Below are 22,087 nucleotides of genomic sequence, written 5' to 3'. Positions count from 1 at the left end.
TTTTCTTTTCTATGGTATAAGATATTGGCAGGCTGCCAGCCCTCTGATGTAAACAACCATCAGGTGTTCCAACACTCTTAGAAACTGAATGAACCCAACTTTAGGCTGGATTCACGCCTATGCATTTTTAGTGCTTTTTGCATTGTGCAGATTTGCTCCACAGAACATGTTCCATAGGAAACCATGTTAAATGGACTGTAGTGCAAATCTGGAAAATGCAAAAAGCACTAAAAATGCATAGGTGTGAATCCAGCCTTAGTGTCTTTGTTGTGATCTTTGAAAATAGATAACTTCACATTAAAATTACTTAGTTAGGCGAGCAAAAGCTTATTTTAAAGCTTTTACTGCTTGTGAGGAATATGAAATATAGTTTAATGTTCACTTTAAGAATAGTATTTGTCTAATTCCCTATGTGTGTGTTGCAGTGGGAAAGTATTCAAGAACATCTAGGGCACCCAGTGGAGAAGCCAGTCGTCCTTCACAGGTAAATGTCTGAATATACAGTACAATCAGCCACTTTTTACTTTATGTATTGAGCCGAGATCATGCTATCTTATTCCGCATTTGTGATCTGCAGTGCCCTTTATTTTTGTTTGTCACCCCAATAGACTAAGGCGTCTGTGCTTCAGCACACCACAACACACTGCCATATATTGCATTACCTCCCTGCACCAGCCCATTAAAAATGAATGCATGACATAACACAGATTAATGCATTGGACGTTTGTGAACATTGACTTAGTTTAAATTTCTGCCTCAAGATTGCCTTTTAACGTGGTAGTCCCTTGTTTTTTTGAGGCATTGTATAATATTTGAAGCGTGTGAAAAGGGTTTGTTTTTGGCAGCATTTTTTATTTTATTTATTTTTTTAGGGATTTTGAGTTTTGCGGGTTGGAAATCAGGCTGGATTTTATTCATAAGACCCCTGCAGGTTTCTAGCTGAAGAAGCCCCTGTAGTCACAATACCTTGCAGCTACAACTTGCTGATTTAATATGCATGAGCAGACACAGTACACTGGACCGTGTTAAGTATAATAGACCTTTGCAAACTGGATTTGCTTAGCACAGTGCTGGAAAGTTACTATGAAGTGGCAGTTCTATTGATTGCAATTTGTTTTTAAAAAAAACATTAAAAATGCTCATCTTGAGGAAGAGGATTTGCGTTCTTTTTTCTTAAATGGCTCTTAATTATATTCAAAGTCATTAGGATTCCATTTTTTTTTTTTTGTGCAGCCAATGAATTTTAAAAAGCCGAACACAGCTGGCTTCATGTAGTCACTCTTGAGCAAATATCCATCTGAAATTAACACATTTTTTTGTGAAACGTAATGTCATGTGTCTTTCCCCTTTTTTACAGATCGTCATCGCCAAACAACACAAACCCGTTTGGATCAACTTTTTGTTTTGGTCTGCAGAGAATGATTTTCGAGGTAAAAAACAAAAAAACTTGAGTTATTGTTCAACATTAAAATATATGTAGGCTGACTGCAAAATAGAAGTGTTAAAGTGCCTATGATATGAGATGACTAAAACCTGACAGATCAGTCAAGGAGGATGTTCCTTTATAGCAGCTGCAGACAATCCCACCTGACAGATCTCAAGAAGATATTAAACAGAAAGTTTAAAAAAACATTGTCTAACCCAGTGGTTCTCAACCTGGGGGTCGGGACCCTCTTGGGGGGTAAAATGACAACTTGCCAGGTGTCACCAAATCCTGGGCTGTTCCTGAAGCCTGCAGCACTCCCAACATTTTCAGGGCTGCCCAGCAGGGCAGTCTCTGGAGCCCTCGGCCGCCCATTCAGTTCACGGCATGGCCTGGGGGGGCAGAGACTAGAGGTCAGCTGACTGGTGAGAAATGTGAAGTGTGAGGGGCTGGAGGAGACCCTAGCTCCTGATTTTGGCATAGGTGTCACTGCTGCGAGACACCACAGAGCTGGAGACACATTGAGTAACACTACCTGTGATTAGAGTTGCCATTTAAAGTCCCCACTACAGTTCTCAGATCAGCAGATGATCTTGATCAAGGGAACCTAAGATGGCTGATCAGAACTCCCCACCAGTACTGCCACTCATTCCAACACCCCCCCCCCCCCTCCCAAGGAGTAAGTGAGGGTATAAAAAAGAGAATACATGGAAGGCAGAGGGTAAGAGGGGGTGGAACAAAGAAAAAAGTGAGTACAGGAAAGGCCGCTAGAGAGAGGGGTGGGGGGGGGGGGAGGGGGGAAAGAAATTAAGATAGAGAGAGAGATACAATGGAAAGAAAGGAGAACATGGAGAGAGTGGTACATCCTAAAATGTACCAGAAGGAGTTTTAATACTGTACGAGTGGAAGGGGCTCAGGGAGTCCTAAATGTCCATGGGTTAGGGTTGCAAATTACTTGTCTTGCCTTGGGTGCCCACGACCCACACTACGAAAATTCTACTGTTGGGGGTCCCCACAACTTGGGAAATTTTATCAAGGGGTCACAGCCCTAGAAAGGTTAAGAACCACTGGTCTAACCTATATTATTTATTTTGACACAGACCAGTGGTGGGATAGTCTGCAGTGTTCAGCAGCACCTCCATCTCCAATTTTTTATAGAATAGTGATAAGAGCTGAGCATTCCTGTTTACAGCTCTAGCTGTGCCAGAAGACACATGGCCACCTTTACTCGTAGCAACCAACTATGATTTCTTCTATTTTTAAGCTGTTCTAGAAACGTGATAGCTATATGTTGGTTGCCATAGGTAACACCACCTGCTCTCATTTCTTTCTAAAATTAATAAGACCTATTTTGCTGGATTTTTAAAAACGTTAAACAATATTGTAAAAAATAAGTAATGCCAAACCCAGTGCTGGGATGAGATCCTCTAGATCAGTGGTCATCAACCTTGTCCTGCAGGGCCCACTAACAGGCCAGGTTTGCAAGATAACTGAAATACATCACAGGTGATATCATTTGCTCCTCAGTGATTGCAGTATTCTAGACTGCATCTCCCCATGGTAATACATAAACCTGGCCTGTTGGTGGGCCCTGAGGACAGGGTTGATGACCACTGCTCTAGATGCCAAATTGTGCCCCCCCACCCCCCACCAAGCTCCTTAGTTTGGCACTACAACTGTAAAAAAAAAATTAGGGAAGGACAAAGTTAATAAAAATAATGGCTGCAGCGCTGATCAGTGTATTCTGACAGTGAGGGAGTCCATGCTTTCAGAATACAATAGAGTAGTTGGGAGGTTTACCTCATCTACGTCAAATGTGCGATGGGTGAAACGTGTGTGTTTGTTTGTTTGTGTTGTTTTTTTTTTTTTTTTTTTTTTTTTATTAAGCCTGCTGGCTGATTAAAAAAAAAAAATGAAAAAAAAAGGATCCATCTAAAGGCAGGTTCTGCCTCTGCTTCATCCAGGCCCTGGGCAAATCCTTGGTTGAATAGTATACCATGATTAACTGCTAAAAAGATAACCGCAGTATAATTTTAGATCATTTTTTCTAGGTATCCATTGTAGCATTTGCACTTTGCAGAGCAGAATAGGACTGGCCAGAGAGGGATTACTTTGACGCAGTTGGCCAGCTTAAACATGTATTGCAATGTATGTGAACTAAAAATCCCCATTTTTTTTTTTAATTGCAACGTTTGCTAGAGATGGTGCGTTGCAGTGTGCAGAGGGTTCATCCAGAACTTTCCATGCATTCTGGAACACATTAGTGTGAACCAGATCTTAGCTGGTGCACACAAAAAAAAAATTGACTGCATCAAGTTTTTGTTTTATTTATTGAACATAATTGTAAAGTCTCATCTTTATTCTATAAAAAAATTTACATGTTATACTTGCCTGGTTTTACACAGGGCAGCCAGATCATCCTCTTCTTCTCCTGGCCCCTCCCTCCTGTTGAATACCCCCACAGAGCCGAGCCGAGGCGCAGCTCTGTGTATCCATTCAGACATGGAGCCATGGTTTGGCCCCGCCCCTCTCACTCCTCGTTGTCCTGTATATACATGTACTGACAAGGAACTCGCTAATAGGAGAAGAAAGCAGAGGAAAATGATTGCGATACCACTACATTCAACAAAGACAACACAAGATTAACACAAATTGAAAGCAGGAAATCAAACCACCAAAATGCAAATAATACACCACTTTCTCTAACATTACCCCAAATAATAATTAACATAATACCAAGATATTATAAAAACAACATAAAAATCCTGATCCTAAACCAGATTGAAAGAAAAGTATGGGAATCATTCATTTATTTTTTTTCATCATGCTTACCTACTAGGTGGATGTAGCATTGGTCCGAATCGAGCGATCAAACACCGCTGATCACTCTGTTCTGTCAGTCACCGACTCGCTGCTCAAACCCCCCCGTGCTTATGGTGCTTATTTGGTGGCCACAGGCAAAAACTATTTCCTGTGTCGCTCTGTGGTGCATTGTGGTTGTAAAAATCTGTCCTTGATGGTACTCTGCAGACTGACTAGCATATTGTGGAGTGGGTGGGAGGAGTTGTCCAAAACATAGCGCAAAGAATCCACTATTTACTCATGACATACTGCGGTCTTCCTGTCCAGTAGTCTACAATCCATGACACAAGGGAGACATCAACCTGTATCACTCCTAGCTTCTCGCCCAAGATCTAGCCTAATAGTATCAAAAGCACCAGAGAAGTAAATAAACACGACCCTCACAATGCTGGCTTATCCAGGTGTGCATACATGCGATTTTGCATGACGATGATAGCATCCTTAACTCCCAGCCTCGGCTGGTAGGAAAAATGCAATGGTTCTATGCAGGTTGCAGTTTGCTTATTGCAGGTGCATTTTGCGTTTTTCAATACACGCTTTTGATCCATTAAAGTCTATTTAACCAAAAAACAGAAAAAAGTCACTGGCCCTTTCCATAAAATGCACAGATGTAAACTTCATCCATGGGAAACCATGATAACCACTTGCTGCCCGCCGTATAGCAAAATTACAGCGGAAAAGTGGTTGTATTATCTTGATCGGACATCATATGATGTGATCGGGCTAACAGAGCCGGCGCGCGACGATCGGAGGTGCTGTGTCAGTCTGATCATCACGTGAACCAGGAAGTGCCGGTAAATGGCTTTCCTCAGTTCACGCTGACAGGGAGAGGCGATCAGCAGGTCCCCTATCAGAGGGTTGGGGTCTGTGCTGATAATCAGCACATTGATTATCAGCACAGCCCCCATCAAAAAGTGCCCATCAGCTGCCAGCCTGTCCCCCTCTATAAATGCCAGACAGTGCCCATTAGTGCCCCATCAGTAATGCCTGTCAGTGCCCCATCAAAGTGCCACTCAGTAATGCCTGTCAGTAGCTCCTCATCAGTGCTGCCTCTCCAGGGCCACCTATCAGTGCCGTCAGTGCTGTCTATCAGTACCCATCATTTTTTTTTTTTAATTGTCTGTATTTTTACGTTCATAACACAAAAATTTAGTTTGGGTACAGCATTGCATGACCGCGCAATTGTCATTCAAAGTGCGACAGCTAAAAATTGTCCTGGGCAGGAAGGGGGGAAAGTGCCTGGTATTGAAGTGGTTAAATGGACTGCGGTGTGTTTCTGCAAAGCTTAAAGTAAACTAAAAAATGCATAGTTGTGAACCAGGCCTAAATATTTACTAACCACATATATTTTCTGGTATTCCTTTATTGTCTAGTAAGGGGTCAAGGGGGAGAGCTGGCAGCCTTTAACTACAGCTAAAAAGCATGAGATCACCATACTGGCTGTGCTGTGTAGTGTAGCTGTTTAAATCTCAGTACTAGATCAACAGAAATAGAAATCTTTTGGGAAGTAAAACAGGTCTCATGTATGTACTTTAACTACTTCCCGCAAACTGTCATCATTGTGCATCGGTACTTTGATGTACAATACCGGGGTTATGGCAGCCGATAGCTGTCATAACCCCGGTATTTTCTTCAACGGCGAGCGGTTCGCTGTCAGATAAAAGTGGTCTGCGCATTGGATTCGCCACAAGATCACTTTTATCGGCGGCGGGAGAGGTGCCCTCCCCATCCCCCCGTGCCCTGGACCTGCCAGAGACTATCCGATCCTATCCCCTCAGTAGCATGGAGCCGAGGTGAGGGAAAGCTGGCCCCTCACTCAGCTTCATAGCATTGAATGACGGAAGCAACGTCAAACGTTGCTTCCGCTCAGTGGTCTTAAAGGGGAATTTTATTATTGCATTAAAGTATAAATGTGAGATCTGAGGTCTTTTTGACCCCCAGATGTCATATTAAAGCCGTCCTGTCATGCTTTTTGTTCTATTACGAGGGATGTTTACATTCCTTGTAATAGGAATTCAAGTGACCCACATTTTTTTTTTTGAACAGGACAGTGTAAAAATAAAAAAGTAAAATTAAATTATAATAATAAAAAAATGTAAAGCACCCCGTCCCGCCGAGCTCGCGTTCAGAAGCAAACGCATACGTAAGTAATGCCCGCATATGAAAACGGTGTTCAAACCACACATGTGAGGTATCGCCATGATTGTTCGAGCAAGAGCAATAATTCTATCAAAAGACCTCCTCTGTGACTCAAAACTGATAACCTGTAGATATATTTTTTTTTTTTTCAAATGACAATTTTTATTTGTATAAAACATTTTACAGGAGTAAGTACCACATATGCATCAAGAGATCAGTACAAACACAATCCCGTGCCAGGAAGTATGCAAACTATTCCCACCATACATGGGAACAGGGGGATTGGGCCAAAGGCCATTGTAGTATAACTACGAGGGAGACAGAAAGACTAACATGTATACTAAAAAAAATAATGCAATAAAGAACTGTTCCCTCCAACAATCATGTCAATCACCCTGGCACGATGAGCCGTGGCACACATATGATATCGCAGCCCTTACTGCAACAACAGTCAATTAGAAGTAGAGAGAGAGAAGGAGGAGGAAAGAAGAGAGGAAAGAGATACAGAACAAGAGCAGGTTCTAAGTTACTGTGTCCGCCCCCGCACCCGGCCCGTCCTCCCGCCGATGCCACTCCCTCCAGACCTCATCATGGTTGTAGATATTTTTAAACGCCGCCTATGGAGATTTTTAAGGGTCAAAATTTGTCGCCATTCTACGAGCAGGCGCAGTTTTGAAGCGTGACATGTTGGGTATCAATTTACTCGGCGTAACTTATCTTTCACAATATAAAAAAAAATTGGGTTAACTTTACTGTTGTCTTATTTTTTGCAAAAAGAATGCACTTGTAGGACCGCTGCGCAAATACAGTGTGACAAAGTATTGCAACGACCACCATTTTATTCTCTAGGGTGTCTGGAAAAATAAATAAATTATGTAAATAATAATAATGTTTGGGTGTTCTAAGTAATTTTCTAGCAAAAAAAATTATTTTAACTTGTAAACAAGTTTGAAAAATAGGCCTGGTCCATAAGTGGTTAGTAGTGTTTTTGCCTGGAGTTCGGATTTAGGTGATTGTAATGCAGAAAACTTTTCCTGAGCATACAGTTAAATAAAGGCACAACTTTTTATTTATTTTTCCCAAAAAGATGGAGTAGTGAGGGGATAAAACTGGCAGGTTTTTATTGCTGTCTGTACCCCCATTTGGGAGATTCACCCTCTCTAACGATCCTGATCACCACTGTCGCCAGAAATTAGGGTAAATCCAAAACTTTGAGGGAAAATCTTCCAAGGGAAACACTGTACCTGTGACATCTGTGTAAGAAGGGATCTCCCTCACAATGAAAATATATCCTCTACCTTCCTGCTGAGTCTAAAGGACGGGAAGTGAAGGGAAATCTCTCTATTGAGCCACACATGGAAAAATAAAAACTGACAGCAGTTCTAATGCCGCATACACACCATCACTTTATGTGATGAAAAAAAACGACGTTTTTAAAAACGTCAATTTAAATGACCGTGTGTGGGGGAAAACGTCGTTTTATGTCTTGTGAAAGACGACAAAAGAAAATTGAAGCATGCTTCAATTTTTTGTGTCGCAAAAATTGACCGTGTGTAGCAAAAAACGACGTTTAAAACAACGTTTTTAAACCCGCGCATGCCCAGAAGCTAGTTATGAAGCGAGCTTCAATGGAAAACAGTGGTGAACGTAACCTCGCTTTGCTAGAGCATTGTGAAAAAACGATGGTGTGTAGGCAACGTCGTTTTTGAAAATTGAAGTTTCAAAAACGTTGTTTTTTACTTCACAGAAAATGTCGTTTTTTTCCATCACATAAAGTGATGGTGTGTACGCGGCATAACCCTTCCCTACTCCAAAACACACACAGAAAAAAGTTTTGACTTAATAAATACTTTAAATGTAGGTCTTAGCCTTGCTAAAGCTTATATGAAATAGGTATTCTTTGGTGATGTTTATGCTTTTAACTTTCTTTTCCTTTCTTTGCATTTAAGGTGATGCAGAACAACCACATAGCATCAGTCACCCTTTATGGCGCCCCAAGAGCCAGCGGTCAGCAGAAATCCTCCGGGCTCAGCCAGTAAGCATGGAACAGCGGGTGGGGTGGTACAGCCCAGTGTGCCTTCACTTGCTGACGGATACTCACACAAGACTCAGCTGTGTGTGCTGTTGGCAGAGAGGCAAGGAGCTGCATGGATTGTGGGTGACTGCAGCTGCTGCCTCATTTCCAGTTCCTGCCGGGCATCATCCTCATTGCAGCCAGCGTGCCCTCCATATCCCCGTGACCTCCTCCATAGAATGTCAGGGTCATCAGGGAGCTCTCTGCTGCGCATAAAGCACAAACATGCACGAGCCATGTGCAGGAACAAGGTGTAGGAAGCCTTTGTGTTGGTGTTCTTAAATTCACGTTGTAATCACATCTTTATATAATAATATACGTGGATATGTAAACAGTCTAACGTAAATGTTGTGTGTGTGTGTGTGTGTGTGTATATATATATATAGATTTATATATACAGCCACACATTCAGGTACTACATCATGTGACTTTAAAAATAGACTACACACAACCTACCGTTTAGAATCTGTGTGTTTGTGCGCAAAAGAAAATCTGTTGCCCCTTCCCCACATCACAGGCTTCTGTTCCTGATGCTACTGATTCATAATGGATCTTTAGTATTCTTTTCCTGAGTAACTGCCATGGTTAAGAGCATTTAAAGGGGAAGTATTTATCTTAAATCATTTTTTTCTAAGTTGTACATATTATGAGGGGGGGGGGCATGCTGATCTCAGCTTTTGAAAAGATCATGATTATCCGAAGAGGCTGTCTAACATTGTAAGCCTAGAAAGGATAGAATACTTCCCATTTAGGCGATTCTACAGATTCTTTAGAGTCCAAGCTCAGGTTCGAGTGCTGGAGTCATGTAGCTTTATCAATTTGCTGCCAAAAAAGCACTACATGGCACCCTGCGGGGTTAATCATACACATGCTTCGTCCATCTAAGAGTTCCCACAGCTAAAATGTAAATGTGGCAGCCGTTTTGTTGGTAGGCTCGGTAGTCAGTGAAAATCTCAGTTCTCTGGGGGGTGCTGGCATCACCGAGGCATGAAACACAAATGACGAACTTGAGAAACTGCTCTTAGCAATGTGTCAAAAGCAGCCACATAGGGGGAGATTTATTAAAACTGGAGCACTCAGAATTTGGTGCGGTGGTGCATGGTAGCACATCGGCTTCTAACTTCAGCTTGTTCAATTAAGCTTTGGCAATAAAGCATGGAAGCTTAGTGGTTTTCTATGCAGAGCTGCACAAGATTTCACACACTCTAGTTTTAGGAAATCTCCCAATAGTGCAATATTGCTGTATGATACCCAGTGTGCATGTTGTGGATGAGTATACATTAGTCTTCATCAGTCAGCCTTCACATGAGCTGTGCTGACAGTATGATCAGAGTTTGGGAGGTCCCAAGTGCACAACACCTTTCCTAGGTAGAACCCCAACCCTTTGAGCAACTTCGGCTGGGTGGAGAAGTGCTGTAACAATAAGATCCCCCATGGCAGAACCACTAATAGCCAGCATAGAAATGCTTCAGTATACATCCGCTGTGCTTCGTCATATAATATCACAGATCGGACTGCAGTCACCAGCAGCGCCGCCTTGGGATAATCTTGTTACAGCACCTCTGCCCAGTACGCTTTACTGTGAGTGATACTAAAGTCACAAGGAGCAAGTTTCCCAACTGGTTCCAGGCCAAATTTGAGCCGTGAGTGACTTGTTTGCATTCTCCTACCTGACCTCATTTATTCTGAAAATCAAAGAAGCCGGGTGGTCAGATTGTCACCTGAACAGCAGCTGCATCCAATCCAATGCATCCACTGTTTGGGTTTTTTGAAAGGCATGGATGTCGGCTGTCATAATACAGTAGTAGGCAAAGGAGATTCAGCCACCCACACTATATTGTATAGACGGGGAATAGATTGACATCTCTTGTTCAGCCCATGACACTGAACAAGCAAAATCTTAAAGCGGAGTTCCACCAATATAAAAGTCAGCAGCTACAAAAAAATTAGCTGCTGACTTTTATTAATCGGACACTCATCTGTTCCAGGTTCCAGCAATGCGGGCGTATGAAGCCCTGCTCGTCTCCACCTCCTCAATGCGGCACCGGCATCGTGACTGTGGGCGCCCGGCTGCGCTCTGTGATTGGCCGGGCAATTGTATGGGACTTGTGACGTGTCCCAGATGATTGTCGAGAGGCGCCGCGGAGCCCCGGGAGGAAGTGGGAGCTGGAACCCTCTAAAAAGAGGGTTTGCGCTCTCCCACCAAAAAATTTACATGCCAAATGTGGCATGTCAGGGGGTCTCCTTCCCTTAAAGCGGAAGTTACATTTTTGGGTGGAACTCCACTTTAAGTGTATGGCCATCTTAAAGTGGTTGTAAAGCTTTTATTTTTTTATTAAAAAAAAGGGTTGCCTGCTTTGTGCAAGGAGTGGCAACTTAACTCTTTTAGGATTCCCCACTGGTGCTTTCTGCTCCCACGCTTCTCCGAGTGCCCCCATAGTAAGCCAGCTGCTATAGGGATGCCCGTGACCATAGATGCACACAGTGTGGCTCTGCCCCACCACCCACTCCCTCCTCACAGAATTTGACTGACAGCAGTAGGTACAAATGGCTCCCATTGCCATCAGAGTCTCCTGTTAATACAGGAAGAGTGGAGAAGAGTTACTGCACAGGGGCATGGCACTGGATCTAGAAAGGATAAGTGTTGAGGGGAGGATCTGCTATTTTAAGTTTTTTTACCTAAATGCAGAGAATGCATTAGGGTAAAACAACTTTTGCCTTTAGAACCACTTTAAGAGGCAGCAAAGACTTAGAGGGCCATAGTGCCTCTTTCTACAAACTTGAATATGATGTAGTGGATGGGGCGCTCACAAACACAGGGTGTTGCATACAATAGAACTGCTGGTTGGCATCTTTTTGCTTTTTGCTTGCAGCTAGTTTCAACAAAAGGAGGTAAAAATCATGATTGGTTATGTTTAAAGCTGCTTACATTTATGACACATTGATGTCTTTTAATCAGACGGGCATCTCTGCTAATACAGAGTATTAGCACAGTAACCTATGGCGGCCAATCAGAGTTAAGCATTTGGCACAGGAATAAATATAAATTACTGATTTTTGCTAGCACACATTCCCTCTATGCTATAGCTTAGTAAATAATCCCTTGCATTAGTCAGTAACAGGACATTATACCTCGTGCCTCTGTTGTTGCCTGTTCCTAGTAAACTGATGGCCCTGATACTCGGTCCTCTCACACATTCACTGCCTCCTCAGTGTATGCAACAGGTACTCTTTACAAAGGGTATCATGAGTTACTCCTCATTTGAGCCGTAACCTGAGAATCTCGCAGCCTTTCCAATAAATGTGCATTGTTTGCAGCCTGCCCCATCAGTGAGGATAAGCATGCAAAAATAAGATGCTTGCCTTTTTTTTTTTATTTGTATTTAATTTTTTTTCTAGCCATTTGCACTACATACACTTTACTTGATCAGTCAATGTGTTCACTGAACATCATCTGAGGGATCTTATGGACATTCGGATGTTGAGCGTAAGGCTTATTTATATGGTGGGAAATTAACCTTCTCCCTGCTTTCCTGCACTAATGATTACTTGACAAGCTTTTTTTTTTCTTATTATATTACACCCCTTCATCTCTGTTAATGATTTTGTTTTCATACCCATTTAATTGTGACTTGTAACTTTTTTTTATTTTTTATTTAATAGCTATAGTAATTACTCCACTTGAATCTTTTTAGTTGTGGTATTTTTAAGCAAATCCTTAAAACAATTTTTTATTTTTTTTTGCTTTTCTAATGTAATAAAGTTCTCAGAAAGTCTTATAGTTAGTTAGTTATTAGTACAGTGTTCCAAACTGAGGCCAAACAAGCCCATTTGCACCTTTTTGTCAGAACACCTTTCCCCTCTTACATACAATAGCCAAAGACCGGATCTGCACGTGCGTTGGGAATTCTCTTTACTTTAAAAAATGACGAATTCCTCCACGGTTCATGTCGCTTGACATTGTCACAGTCGCTCTAGATGGAAAATTTGGAGTACATTTCTGGAATATTGTAGTCCATTTCCAACAAAGCCTCTGTACAAATCCTGTAATTTTGTTTAGGTGGAGGGTGATACTTGAAGCCTCTGCAGCCCTGTAAAAAATAAAAAAAAAGTCAAATTTGCTGCCTTATTCTTTAAATGCTAGTTGCCTGCCTCCCATGTTGAAATATTGGCTAACTGTTGTAGTTGTAGGCACTGTGGAACAATTCATCCCCAAATTGAAAGCAGAAGCCCTGAATTTGTTAAAGTTGCTCTCGGTAGCTCAGCTTACCCTTCTCTACCTCCCTGCAGTGACCCAGCAGCCCTCTAATCTCTTAAAGCAGAAAACCAGAGCTCTTGGAGGGGTTGCAGGGTGAACTGAGCCGCTGAGAGAAAGTACTTGAAGTGGAACTTCAACCAAAGGAGAAGTTCTGCTTTTCCTCCTTCAACCCCTATCTCCTCTCGCATATTTGAAATGTCTTTTTTGGGGGGGCAGATACATGATTTTGACAAGTACCCGCTCCCACTTTGTCATATCGTCGCAGCCATTCAAGTGGTAGATCTCCCCCCGTTCCTCCAGACTGCAGTACTATTCACTCTGCACGGCTCGCAGCCTCAACCCCTTCGTCGTCTGCCCACAGTTAAGATGCCAGCGCCTGGACCCGAAGACTGGCAAAGAGCCGGGGTCGGTGAGGATGTCACTGAATCCTGGGACAGGCAAGTGTACGTTTTTTTTTAAACGGCAGCAGCTACAGTATTTGTAGCTGCTGACTTTAACATTTTTGTTGACAGGGTGAAGGTATTCTTTTAGTGCTTCTGTTCTGAACATTGAGATGAATTTCTCCACAGTGCCCACAGCTACAAAGATAAGTGTGGGCCTTATTTTAAAGTTGATTTAATGCTAGTTAAGAATATATAAAATACTGAATTTAAACAGCAGAGCTGCAGAGATCTCTGTGTTGTTACACAAGGCTTCCCGCATCCACCCAGCTTCACCAGAAAGAATAGGATTTGGTGGAGGTGTACTGTAAACCTTTCTTGATATGTCCTTTTTATGATCTTCAATAAGATATCTCCTAAACCTGTGGCCAAGCTACTCCCAGTTTACCACAGGCAGAGTGACCTGTAGCATTCTATGTCAAGGTTTGTAAACTGTTCATAGCAAAAGACATTTTCAGCAAGAACCTGTTCCCTATTCCTACTAGAGCAGTGGGGGGTACTGGAGGGGAGAGACTGTCTATGGTATAATTCCCATTTGTAATATTTTGCTGTAAACTTGTGATACATGGACAAATTTTTGTGTGTTTTCCACAGAAACAAAATTGTACAGATTTTGTATATAATATTTTTTGTAAGACTAACTTGTGTGTAGCTTATATTGACACACAGGTGGAGAGCCAGAATGAAAAAGAGAAGGGCACCCCAGGACCAGAGAGCAGTGCAGGAATTTGTCTTCTTGGTTCAGTCATTGTGTGGCCTGCATCTCTGTCGGAGGTTCAGGTCTTGTCACCGATTCAAATGTACACTTTTCTAACAAGTTTTCAGCAGCGAGTTTATTTCAGTTCACAGATTTGAATTGATGTCCTCTTGTATGGTAAGGGTAAATATCCTGTGTGAAAAGCCTCCATGTTCTTTACTAAGAAAGCCGTGGAAGTAGTAGTCTTTCCTGCAGGTCAGGGAAAGGCTGCTTCTCTCTCTGAGGTTTCTCATGTGGTCAATTTTGTTTCATGATCTAATCCTCTAAAAATAACAACATACAACGTACATTAAAAATACCGGCAAACGGTACATAAATGGTTAATTGAATACTACACTGTACTGACGCTACTTGACTGCACGGAGTATAGCAAGGCATAGGTGTACAAGGGTGGTCAGATATACAGGAATTATCCATCCACCCTAAGGGTAAGTCTCTTGGCAGGCTGTCCCATAAACATGTACGTTTTGAATTTGCTAACTAATGAATTGTACCCATGAGTGAATATTTGTAGCTGGAATCTCCTAGGTGTCTGCTGACCTAGAGAAACAATTGTGATTAAAAAAAAAAAAAGTATCCAAACCTGACCTAACTATTCTTTCCTTCTGAAATCGCTTGACAAAAGTGTTTCTAGTAGTGTTCGTTGATGAGAGAGACTGTTATTTGATCTGGTTAAAAATCAATGGATGGGGTAGCTGATTTTCCTTGTAAGGTAGGGTAACTACAAGTCCCATGATGCATTGCAAGGCTGTCAGTTACAAGCATGACTCCCAAAGGCAGAGGCATGATGGGACTTGTAATTCTTGCAACCACTTGCCACAGGTTGAGCACCCATGCTGTAGGGCAACCCCAAACACACTTCCCCGTATGAGTGAGTGAGTGAGAGACTTGTAAAGCGCAACACATACAAACTGAATCGCCTCTGGGCGCTGTATCCATTTCATGGGTAAGGAACCCCTTGACCTCAGAAGAGATGTGTTTTAATCTTTCTATGGATACCCTAACTATATATCACAGCTTTGTGTACAGTTTCCCTATCTGGACAACTACATTTTACTCTTCTGTGCTCCTGCACACTTTCCCTGTATGTATACCACAACTACATTTCACTACTCTGTCCACTCTTTCCCTGTATGAATACTCCAACTACATTTCATTGCTCCATGCACGCTTTCCCTGTATGGAATCTCTAACTACATTTCACTGCTCCATGCACGCGTTTAATTTATGGGTACCCCAAATACATTTCATTGCTCCATACACATTCCCTCTACAGACGGTCCCTGGGTTACAAACAAGACAGGAACTGTAGGCTTGTTCTTAAGTTGTATCTGTTTGTAATTTGGAACATTTCGGTTTTTTAAGTGTAGCTCCAGCCAAAAAAAAATATTTTTTAACTTTTTGGATAGCATAGGGAAGGGTTTTCACCCCTGTAACACGTTTTGCTGTCTGTGCACCTGTTCAGAATATTTCACCTCCACTTTCTGTCCCAATGACAATTGGATTTGGGGTTATTAGGGAAACAAGGATTAGTGATAAAGCATCAGTGGAGACACCTTTTTCCCATACTAACTCTTAGGCCCCGTACACACGACCAGTTTCCTCGGCAGAATTCAGCTTCCGACCGAGTTTCTGGCTGAATTCTGCCGAGAAACCCGGCCGTGTGTACACTTTCGGCCGAGGAAGCCGACGAGGAGCTCGGCGAGGAAATAGAGAACATGTTCTCTATTTCCTCGTTGTTCTATGGGAGCTCTCGGCCCGCCGAGCTCCTCGGCGGCTTCAGTGCTGAACTGGCCGAGGAACTCGATGTGTTTGGCACGTCGAGTTCCTCGGCCGTGTGTACGAGGCCTTACAGAAGAGAATTTCCCTTCCTAGGGGTAGATTTCCTGTCACTTCCTGTTGTCTCCTTCCGTTTTGTAAGTAGGAATCGTTTGTAAGTCAGGTGTTTGTAAGTAGGGGACCGTCTGTATATCTATACCCTAAATACATTTTAGTGTTCCATATAAACTTTCTCTGTATGAATACTCCAACATTTCACTGCTTTGTACACAGGGCAGTGTAGTTCGGGTAGTGTGCACACTTTCCCTGCTTGAATACCCTAACTACATTGTATTGCTCTATACGGATAGCCTAATTACTCTTCCGTAGTACAGATACCTTAATTACATTTCACTGCTCTGTGCACACGTCTGTATGGAAACCTAAAATACGTTCCACATCTGTTCATACATCCTCTGTATGGATGCCTAACTTTTACTGCTCTATGCACATCTTCCCAGTATGAAAAACTAACTACAAATCTCTGCTTTGTGTGCAGTCAACTTTAAGGGCTGGTTTACACCAGATGTAGTCCAGTGCGTTTTTAATTTTGTATCAAAAATGCATGCATAGTTTTCCATATATTCCAATGGCTCTAGTTCACACTAGTGCAGTTCGTTCCAGTTCAGTCAACAAAAGTAGACATTTTCTGTATGGAACGCATCAAAATGCATGTAAATGCACTGGAATGCATATTGTCCTGATTTTTCAAGTGTCAACAAAAAAGGAAAAATTGTACTGGAAGGCTTTCAAAAAACATCAGACATGTGCAAATGCATGTGCAAAAATGCATTCGGAACACAGAAATTGTGGTATGAACCAGCCCCAAGTCTGAAAAGGAAACCTTATGCCGCGTACACACGATCATCTTTCGGCTTGTAAAAAACTACGTTTTCAGCCTCTAGAAAAAACGAAGTATTTTTTTAACTTCATCATTAAAACGCCGTTGCCCACACACGATCGTTAAAAAAAAAAAATGCTCTAGCAAAGCGCAGTGACGTACAACACTTACGACGGCACTATAATGGGGTAGTGCCATTCGGATGACGTCACCCTTTGGGCTGCTTTAGCCGATTTTGTGTTGGTAAAAGACGATTTGCGCTTTTCTGTCTGTTACAGCGTGATGAATGTGCTTACTCCATTACGAACGGTAGTTTTACCAGAACGAGCGCTCCCGTCTCATAACTTGCTTCTGAGCATGCCCGGGTTTATCACGTCGTTAAAGCCCCCACACGACCATTTTTTACAACCCGTAAAACGACATTGTTTAAAACGTCATTAAAAAATAGAGCATGTTCGAAAAAATATGTTGTCGTTTTTCAGAACCTGAAAAATTATATTTTTAAAAAACTTTGTTTTTTGCAAGCCGAAAAATGATCGTGTGTACGCGGCATTAGTGTTGCTCGTTGAGATAAGCTTGGAGGAGCACATTATGTGAAAGATTTCCATAAATTCCCCAATTATACAGTAAGATATGCATATAATGATGTTACAATGCATATTCAATTCTAAATTTTGTGTGGTGGAAAAACAAAAGTTCAAGAAAACTTTTTTTATTATTATTTTTAATTTTAACTAAAATATCGTATTGGTGGTTATAAGCAGCATTTTTTTTTTTTTTTTTTTCTTTAGAATCTAAAAAAAAAACAAGGGCATTTTTTAATTATGAGGATGTGGAACCCATATTATCACTTCCTGTCATTTCACAACACAACATAAGTCCACCTAGAAAAAAGAAACCAAAATCTATTTTGGTTTCTCTTAGTAGCCAAGCAAGTTTAATTCACTCTTCCTGAAAATTAAATAGGCAACCTGTTTTCTCTTCCTAAATGTTTTTCTTATTAATAGGCCTCATCATGTTTGTGGTTAAAAAATAAAAGAATAATTGGGATGTTATTGACATTTTTTTTTTTTTTACTTTAATTTTAGTTTTTTTGCTATTTATATTGGCAGTCAATTTGGAAGTTGTAGGTTATAAATTCTAAGTTAAATTGTATTAATAATTAATATGTATAGCTGAATACATTTTTCTCTATTTTGGTGTCTAGAAAGGAAGAAATGATTAAATGTAAAATATTTATAGCCAGTATATAATTTAAAAGTGGACTTTAATACCACTAATTGAAGAGTTGGTTTAGATTTCGAACTATAGCCTATTGAAAAATGTATCAATGTTTTCTGAAGTGCTGCTGATGTGCAGTTTAGCTCATGTACACCAGACTTCCACATAATTCAGGAAAAAGTGTTATTTTTGCTCATAGCAGCCAATCATCTGTTTTTACTGCGAACATCGAATTTGGTAGCTTTGAAGTGAACCAGTAATATATAGCTCCCATTTAGGACTTTTTTTTTCTTTCTTTTTTTTTAAACGGGTCCTCTAAGTTCTGAAGATTTCAAGTTGGGAACGTAGAGCTGTCTTTTGTTTGTCTTCATTTATTTTCCACAGCACCAGGAGCCCTCAAACGAACTGTGCTCAGTGCATTGTGTATGGCAACCCCAACTTCAGCTTTTGTTTTTTCCAACCAATGGAGAGTTGTGAATTGCAGAGGTGGGTGCAGGAGTTGGTAGTAATTGCATAGTGAACACCTCTTCATCTACTGCTCTTTATCTTTGGAAATAAAGAATAATACATGAAGGCAACCAGTGACAAGTTTAAGACCCCATGCACACGAGACGCTGGTAAACTCGAGTTCAGAGGCATTTGGGCATTTTTTTCAACTGCCCCTGAACACATTTAATGTTATCCTATGTGTCCATGCACACATTCACGTTTTTTTGGCGTTTTAAAGCAGTTGGGTTTAGGCTCGTTTTTTCAGACGCAAAATTTTGGGTTCAGACGCAAACGTTTTTGCATTTCAAAGCTTTGAGAGGGTCTACAATGTCTTTGTTATGAACGCTGATAGCCGCAAACGCGGTAAAACGCCGCTAAACGTGGCAAAACGCCGCGAAATTCACGTCAAAAACGGACGTTTTAAACGCCGGTTTTTGCCTTTGAAAACTTGAGTTTACATGTGTTTGTATTTGCTTGTCGTGTGCATGGGGCCTAAAAAAAGTAAGATCCTCTCCTCCAATCCTAATCCTGAAAGCCCACCAAAGTGATGCAAAACACCAGATGAAATAATTAATGTGCTTTTATTAACCAGTGAACACATTTGTGTTTCTATTGGTATGTGTGGCAAACCAGACCTGCTGGTTCTCACCGAGAAGGGAGTTGGAGAAAAACCGCCGCTCTGTCTCCTGCCACGGACCCTGCTGCAGAAAGCAGTCTGCACTTGTTTCCAGTCCTGGGTCAGCCTTCTCTTGTAGCGAATTGCTGCTTGTATTTATATTTTGTTTACATTGCTCATCCCTTATAGTATTATGTCCTGTAGGCCATGGTGACATGGTCCATGTGACTGAACATAAAGAGACTGATGTATATGGGGTGGGGTGAGGGGGGTTGCCTGGGCCAAGAATTAGAAAAATTTTATGGAATTACCATACGTTTTAGGGTCTCTTGTGGGTTTCAGAGCCAAGGTATCTTGTGGGGTTCTTTTTTTTCTGTACAGGGTCAGTTGGAAAATTTGTTGTTTTAATAAAATTCTAAATAAGGGTGTTTGTGGTCATGCTTATTTTCCTGTTTTATCTTTACTATTATTTTATAATGAAAAATACTCTGGAATCTGTAGCCCCAATCAGCATGTATACCCACAGGTCAATAAAGGGAGACCATTGGTCACAATCTTGAATTGTTGATTATTCTTTTGTTTTGTTTTTTGTTTTTAAAGAGGCAGCAAATTTTGCTTTTACACTTAGAGCCGGTTCACACTGGGGCGACTTGCGATCCGACTTCATGTCGCCTCAAGTCGTCCCAAGTCGCGCTGTAGAGAAAAACAATGGAAGTGAATGGGAGCTGTGTTAATACACACGACTCAAGGCGATCCGACTTCAGAAAAGGTTCCTGTACTACTTCAATCCGACTTGTAGGCGATTTGTACCCATTGATTTCAATGGAAGTCGCCTCAGAAGTCGGATCACTGTCTTATCTGAAGCTACTTTCCAGGAAGATAACATACATTTCTCAGGCAAATCTCTCCTGCCCTCCTCCCTCCCCCTCCCTCTCCTTGAGCTGATTGTTGTTTTATTGGCCACTGGAAAGTCTCCTGTCCTGGAGACGACTTCAAGTTGTGTTGTAAATCGCCCCAGATTGCCCTGTGGTTCATGTTCAAGTCGTGTCGGAGTCGCCTCTGAAAGTCGTGTCGCCCTAGTGTGAACCGGCTCTTACTCAGAGCTGCATATGATAATGGAGATAGTAGCTGCTGTGATCATATTCATACACATAACCATCCTTCATGGGCGGACTGACAACTCATGGGGCCCCAGGGCAATAGAAGATTATGGAGCCCCCAGGCTTACAGATGGCGACCACGCCGGATTTTCACATCAAAAGCATGTCAGTTTCGGACATATCAGGGAGGGTCTGGGTACAGTCCCCAATGCACACATTGAGGATAACCAATCTGAAAACTGCTAGATAGCCTAGGGTAGTAAGTCACATCTTAACCGCTTGCTCACCAGCGTACGAAGATGTACATCGGCATAATGGCTCGGCTGCGCAAATGGGCGTACAGATACGTCCCCTTTAAATCGCTGCTTAGTGGGCAGAGGTTCACATTCCAGCAGGACAACGACCCTAAGCATACAGCCAGAGCTACAATGGAATGGTTTAGATCAAAGCATATTCATTTGTTAGAATGGCCCAGTCAAAGTCCAGACCTAAATCCAATTGAGAATCTGTGGCAAGACTTGAAAATTACTGTTCAGACACTGTCCATCCAACCTGATAAGGCTTGAGCTACTGTATTTTGCAAAGAAGAATGTGTAAAAATGTCCCTCTCTAGATGTGCAAAGCTGGTAGAGACATCCCCAAAAAGACTTGCAACTGTAATTGCAGTAAAAGGTGGTTTTACAAAGTATTGACTCAAGGGGGCAGAATACAAATGTACACCTCACTTTTCAGATATTTATTTGTAAAAAAAATTTAAAACCATTGATTACTTTCATTCCACTTCACAATTATGTGCCACTTTGTGTTGGTCTTTCATATTAAATTCTAATAAAATACATTTACGTTTTTGGCTGTAACATGAGAAAATTTGGAAAATTGCAAGGGGTATGAATACTTTGTCAAGGCATTATATTTGCAGTGGTAAAAGGGTGAGCTTCAGTTGGCCACATGTTGCACATATGCATCACTAGGCTGGCTGTGCAACCTCTCAGCACAGAGACCGAGCTGTCACAGTCTCCACTAATGATCAGTAGCCAGAGGGACAGCCAATCACAGTGGTCACATGATTGCTCATCTGAGGCGTTCAGAACTTTCTAAAGTGTCACCGTTTGAAAGGAGTTGATATACATTGGGCTAGATTCAGGTAGGGGGACGTAAATTTGTGCGGGCGTAGCGTATGTTATTTACGCTACGCCGCCACAATTTAGAGAGGCAAGTGCAGTATTCACAAAGCAATTGCTCTAAAAGTTGCGGCGGTGTAGCGTAAATCTGCCGGCGTAAGCGCGCCAAATTCAAATTGTCAAGAGGTGGGCGTGTTTTATGCAAACAAAACATGACCCCACGTAAATTACGTTCCTCACGAACGGCGCATGCGCCGGCCCTGAACGTATCCCAGTGCGCATGCTCCTAATCACGTCGTAAATAGTCAATGCTTTTGACGTGAACGTAATTTACGCAAAGCCCTATTCGCGAACGACTTACGCAAACGACGCAAAATTCGACGCTGTCCCGACGTCCATACTTAACATTGGCTATGCCTCATATAGCAGAAGTAACGTTACACCGGAAAAAGCCTTACGCAAACGACGTAAAAAAATCCGCCGGGCGCACGTACGTTTCTGAATCGGCGTATCCAGCTCATTTGCATATTCTACGCTGAAATCGACGGAAGCGCCACCTAGCGGCCAGTGTAAATATGCACCCTAAGATACGACGGCGTAGGAGACTTACGCCGCTCGTATCTTAGCCTAATTTAAGCGTATCTGGTTTCCAGAATACACTTAAATTTACGACGGCGTAGATTCAGAGTTACGACGGCATATCTACTGATACGCCGGCGTAACTGTCTCTGAATCTAGCCCATTGTGTTTAGTCAGCCTATTCATTTGAATGGGCTGTTCAATGAACCAAATAGCTGCATGTAGCACTTCTGGCAGTGCACTGCAACACACATCTGGGGCCATTCATTCTAAATGGCACCCAAGGTGCTCTGAGTGACATTTGAATGACTGGCACCATTGTGATACTATGCATTGCGGTAATGCTCCT

General features: G+C 41.9%; 1 protein-coding gene across 2 annotated transcripts in view; it reads left to right on the top strand.

The window, feature by feature from the left end:
• The window catches only part of PHAF1 (phagosome assembly factor 1), a 76,212-nt gene extending 61,686 nt beyond the window's left edge, over window positions 1–14,526 (top strand). For both annotated transcript variants that reach the window (XM_040329137.1, XM_040329138.1), the window contains exons 15-17: window positions 426–484; window positions 1,358–1,430; window positions 8,374–14,526. In XM_040329137.1, the coding sequence (XP_040185071.1) occupies window positions 426–484; window positions 1,358–1,430; window positions 8,374–8,463 (222 nt within the window). In that variant the 3' untranslated portion in view covers window positions 8,464–14,526. The remainder of the gene's footprint in view (window positions 1–425; window positions 485–1,357; window positions 1,431–8,373) is intronic.
• The last annotated feature ends 7,561 nt before the right edge of the window (window positions 14,527–22,087 follow it).

The sequence above is a fragment of the Rana temporaria genome, chromosome 11, assembly GCF_905171775.1.
Source record: "Rana temporaria chromosome 11, aRanTem1.1, whole genome shotgun sequence".
NCBI lineage: Eukaryota > Metazoa > Chordata > Amphibia > Anura > Ranidae > Rana > Rana temporaria.
The sequence above is the reverse complement of the archived record's forward strand: the minus strand, read 5'-3'. Positions and strand labels throughout refer to the sequence as shown.